The sequence below is a fragment of the Culex quinquefasciatus genome, chromosome 3 (genome assembly GCF_015732765.1).
Source record: "Culex quinquefasciatus strain JHB chromosome 3, VPISU_Cqui_1.0_pri_paternal, whole genome shotgun sequence".
NCBI lineage: Eukaryota > Metazoa > Arthropoda > Insecta > Diptera > Culicidae > Culex > Culex quinquefasciatus.
The window spans coordinates 142,427,865-142,433,316 of record NC_051863.1 but is presented as its reverse complement, the minus strand read 5'-3'; the positions used below and the strand labels follow the sequence as shown (position 1 = coordinate 142,433,316).

At 45.1% G+C, this 5,452-nt stretch overlaps 1 protein-coding gene across 1 annotated transcript; it reads right to left on the bottom strand.

Annotated features, from left to right (window-relative positions):
* Positions 1-222: 222 nt before the first annotated feature.
* On the bottom strand, positions 223-2,240 carry LOC119769283. The gene is made up of 3 exons (XM_038261251.1): positions 2,086-2,240; positions 1,169-2,033; positions 223-1,109 (listed from the first exon to the last, which is right to left on the bottom strand). Exons 1-3 carry the CDS (start codon positions 2,210-2,212, stop codon positions 314-316), a joined length of 1,788 nt encoding a protein of 595 aa, XP_038117179.1. The 5' UTR covers positions 2,213-2,240; the 3' UTR covers positions 223-313.
* Positions 2,241-5,452: the final 3,212 nt, after the last annotated feature.

Below are 5,452 nucleotides of genomic sequence, written 5' to 3'. Positions count from 1 at the left end.
TCACTTCAGCTCAGTGGTGCCATCACAGGAATGAAAACTTTCCCATTTCCGGGACTTAGACGAATTTTGAAACTTTTGTGCATTTCATGGGTTGCATACATTTAGGGGCAACATTGTATAAAGAGTATAAACCGGATGTTTGTAGAGACCAGTAAATAGGCAACTACAAACACCCGGTTATAACACTCCCTGGCTATTCAACCACCTTAGTGGTTGCATAGTCAGAGTGTCATCATGGATAGTAAAGAACACTCCAAGAGTACGGAGATGATATAATATGTATTACTTATGAACCTAATCAACCTAGCTTGCCCTAGTTAGGCATGGGCTGTTTGTAACGTATCATACGAGCTTTTTCCTGAACCTTAGACGCAGTAAGCATCCACACTACACTACTCTTCTTAACGTGAAACACCTTCCCGTGGTCATCTCGTATCAGGTAGATGTGCTTATCGGACGTGCTGTTAGGCAGCGCGATCTGGCCCGAAAAGTTTGAAAACAGATGCTTAGCTTCATACACCTCCTGACCGGGTTCATGGTCTTCATGGTCCTCCGTGTCAGACTCACTATCGGAAACGATCAAGTCTTCCCAGTTCCGGTCCCCGAGGGCATGTACACTAAACTCGAAAGATTGTTCAGCCTGCAAGAGGCCAAGCTTGCCCAAGACCTCAGATGCCCTCCCCTCAGCACTGGTTAGTGCGGCTTTTATTTCAGCATCCGTCGGCAGTGTCGGTAGCACGAACACGTTGGTCGGACCCGTGTGACCAGGGAATCGAAACTTAATACGGTTACGGTGCTGAATTTGATGCAGCATGTGAGCTCGCCGCAGCTTTTCGCCGATTTCCTTGAAAGTGAGGTTCGTCTGGGTATGGTTCATTGTCGTCATCGATCGAAGATTCCGGAATGTCGCCTCGACGTCCTGACTGCCGAAACACCTCACTAAGAATTCCTCGGGTCGGCCACGATCGCGGCAGTCTCTTGCTGCCAGCACAAGGCTGTGAGCATTTATCTCAAGACAAGCGTACGTGTTTGCTGTCACACATTGGAAGCTGCTTGTTCTATTCTTCAATGTCCAGTTCCTCCACGCCCGCATGAAAAACAACGCCTCCCTGTGGAAATAAACGGTGTTTAATTTAAACCCAACAATTGTGCCATAGATTAACTGTACCAGAGCATTGAGATGGCTTCAATCGGCGCCAACGATACATCAGTATATGCTCGGTATATAGCGCTCATGTAGCGGAGCAGCACTACCGTGCCCTCGCTACCAGGCACATGTTCCTCCAACAGGTTGATAACGGCTTCCTCCATTACTTTTTCCGTAGGTCGAAAGCTCATGAGGTCGGTCGGGTGAAGATCACCGTACGTGAGACCGTGTTTGTCCTTCGAAACCTTATCCAACAGGGCATCGAGGTGGGTAACGCTAGCCACCGATGTACCAATCATTAACGCTCGTTTGCGATTGAACAACTTGCGCGCTAGTTTGTTCACTGTGTGCGTTATATCTTGGTACAGATAGGTGCGCTGAACAAGTTTCCAAAGAAATCTAACACCTAGCTCATCACACGGTACATCTGCCAATTGCATGATGCTGAGCATTGCCTTCAGGAGAGTTGGGTCCCCATCTGAAGCTATACCAAAAACGGTGATGCCATGCTTCTTCAGCAAGTCGATGGTGTGAAGCCAACGCTTGAGTACATCTGCATACGTAAAGCTGTTGTCCGTACCCATGTAGAACAGCACGTACGGGGCCGCATTTGGATCTAGAGGTACTGCTAGTTGAACGTATGCAGTGCTTGCCAGTCGGCAATTTTTCAACTTGTCAGCCATATCCTGCGCATTGCTGGCGTCAAAGTAGTTTCGTTTGGGAAGTCCCGTGTGGTCAAGCGGAGCTACTAGTCCAGTCAAAGTGTTTGTTCGCTCGTCGTACTGGGCACGCGGGGTAACCCTCGTCCCATCCTCCGCAAGCATCACCGTCAGCGGATAGCCGTTCTCGGTCAGGTAACGCTTCAGACCCGCCGCGTCGATCACCCCTGAAAAAATAGGAAGTTAATGAAGGTTTAAGATTAAACCAAACATTCTTACCATCTTTAATGTCCGTTGTATGTTTGTCCATGTGCCTTAGAAGGGTAGCTCGGCTTATGCCGGGAACATTCCCAACCATGAACTCATGATACTTCTTCCCAGCCATTATGTATCGATACAACGACATGTCCTTTTCTTCATCGGTGTAGTGTAACTTGCATGCACTCTTAAATGCGATGGTCTCATAGAGCTTAATCAGGTTATAAGCCTTGGAAGTTGCCACAGGACATTCGGCTGCACTGTCCCGTGGTTCTAGTTTCCCGACGTTTTGTTGTCACTCCTCAGAAAACGCCCACCCCGCAAGTGATGATGGTGACGGCTGCTACCTTCGCCGGCGTATTGATACTGATTGATCAAGTCTGCCACCGACTTTCTGCTCGGTTGACATACACCGCTACCAGCAGCTCCATCACCGCCAGCGCTAACAGGAGCTGTACCATCGTTACCGCTTTCCGCAGGTCCACCATCGCCACTGCTAACAACAGTTTCACCATCGACAATAGCAGCTTCACTACTGTCACCATCATTTGCAGCTTCCTCATTGCTACCGCTTCTCGAAGCTCCACCACTGCCATCGCCAACAACTGCTTCGTCAACGCTATCGTTTCTCGAAGCTACACTACTGCCACCGCCAACATCAGCTTCCTCAACGCTTCCACTGCCACCACCAACAGCGCGATCCCCGTGAGCGCCATCTCCATCGCTATCCGTGTCCTCTTCTGAACTTGCCAGTTCTTCTTCTCTTCTACGGACCACTCCCCGTAAATGTGTACGAACATGCTGGTAATAATTATTCGTAACCCAATTGCCACCAGAACGCTTGCACATGGGACGTGTTTTCTTGCATACTGCGCACGTAACACGTACTGTCGCTTGGTCCCCGGTGTTTGAAATGGTAAGCACTGGCAAGTCTACGAAGTAGTCGGGGTCGACTCCACATTCCTCGTGCTGACGGTAGTAGTTGGCCAACTTCTCTAGAAGCATTTTCTTCGAATCGTCAGCAATAGGATTTACTTGGTCTGTACCAATTTCTTGGCACCGTCTCGCTAGTACCGGTGAGCCCTCGATGAATTGGCGTATCCCGTACTTTCGGATCAATTTGCCTACATTGTCGATCGAAACCTTTTCAGCGGCATGCACAGTGAATGTTGCCAGATCGTTCTGTTGCCGGCCAAACACATCGTACTTTGACCTTGTGAGCCCTCGGCTTACGGCATCATCGAAAATTTCGACACCACTATTTCTGACTTCATCTTCGATGAGTTTCGGCCATTCCACACTTGCCTCAGCGATGACTTGCGATGCTGACAGGTCGAACATATCCAGCAAGGCCATGACTCGATGCGGCACGAGACCGATCACCTTCTGGACACGTTTCCAGAACCGCTCCTTTATCTGCCCCCTTTCTTCGGCATTCATCCTTGCTGCTATTGTGATAGTCAGTACAACGGCACTATTTTAGTCTGCAAGGAAAGGAGAAAGACGTTTGGTTAGCAAAGGCAGGCAATAAAATGGCAAGTTTAAATGCATTATAATGCATCCGAACACATCGGATGCATCTTTTATGAGCCACCCCCTGCTTTGAAACCAAATTTTTCATATCATTGGGTAATTCTCTACCAACTCGCACGAAATCGGGAAAAGTTCCCCCGAAATTTTGTCCTAAGGGGTAACTTTTGTCCTTGATTACGAATCCGAGGTCCGTTTTTTGATACCTCGTGACGGAGGGGCGGTATGACCCCTGCAATTTTTGAACATGCGAAAAAAGAGGTGTTTTTCAGTAATTTGCAGCATGAAATGGTGATGAGATAGAAATTTGGTGTCAAACGGACTTTTATGTAAAATTAGACGCTTGATTTGATGGCGTACTCAGAATTCCGAAAAAAACTATTTTAATCAAAAAAAAAAAAACACTTAAAAAGTTTTAAAAATTCTGCCATTTTCCGTTACTTGACTGTAAAAAATTTGGAACATGTCATTTTAAGGGAAATTAAATTTACTTTTCGAATCTACATTGACCCAGAAGGGTCAATTTTCCATTTAGAACAAAATTTTTCAAAAAAAAAAATACAAAATTTCGCTTCGTTTGATACCCAAATTGCAAATTATGGAAATTTTAATACTTTCGAAAAATATGGTATTTTGTGAACAATTTTGAGTATATATTAAAATTGAAACTTACTAGATTTTCAAAAAATATATTCTTAGTAAAAGCATTGAATATTCAACATAAAAAAAGCAAAGTAATCCACTTTAACGACCCCCGGGTCTTTTGTGGTCTCTGTTTCAAGTTTCTGCTCATTTCTAGGCGTCCAAAGGCTATGTGTGGTGAGTCACTCAAAACCTCTTTTACGCAAATGGACCGACGTTTTACTTCCCCATCCGATAGAAGGCGTGGTCAGGCAAATCTCGTCTCGAAAAATGCCACCGGGTCCGTCTGGGATTGAACCCAAGCCATACAGGGGTTAAAAGGCTACCACGCTAATCACTAAACCACCGGACCCGGCCAACATGATATAGTTAAATAAATCGATTTTAGAAAGATTTTAGAAATGAGTTTTCGTCCATTATCGGCGATCAGGATATCGCCGGTAGAATTATTGAAATAATGATAACGATTGATTATCGTTATCGTCCCGACGATAACTATAGAACTATTGTTATCGTTATAGAGCCTCGATAATTTTATCGTTAATAACCTTGGTAAATACCCTCATTTTTTTCATAGCTATCCATTTCAGCTGCAAAAATCATAACCTCGCTCTAACTAATGTTTCATTGAAATGTAATAAATGTAATACTTATCATTCAAATTGTTGGCACAGCATAAATAATTTTGAACAAATGCAAACATTCCTGGTTACTGGGAATTCTCGGGAAATTGCAAAATTCATCAGTATTTACACCAGAGAAAGGTTAATTATTTCAAATTGCATGACATTTCTCCGAGTGAGGTTTTCGTAAAATTGAGAAAAATCACTAGTTCACTAAGTTCACTGTTTCAAGACTCCCTGGTGAATGCTACAATTGCCAATTTAGCCTAAATATTCGTTAGTCTGTCATACTTCTGTCTCCATCTGTTTCCGCCATCCCTCTAAATGAGAGCGGGGAGTTCCAACAGTCCCAGCGCTCCAATAAGATTGACACCCGAAACTTTCGGAAGCGTGCAAACAAAGCGGTTTGTTTACCATCTCGTGACAGCCAACATTTTTATACTCGACTTGGCTCCTTATTTTGTTGTTGTTGTTGTTGCTCCCTCTAAACTCGCCCTGCTCTCGGAATGTAAAGTGAGCTCTCGAGAAAATTTACGAGCTGCTGGCGCCTCCCGACTGTGGAGCCGGTTTGTTGTGTTGTGTTCTCCCTTTCG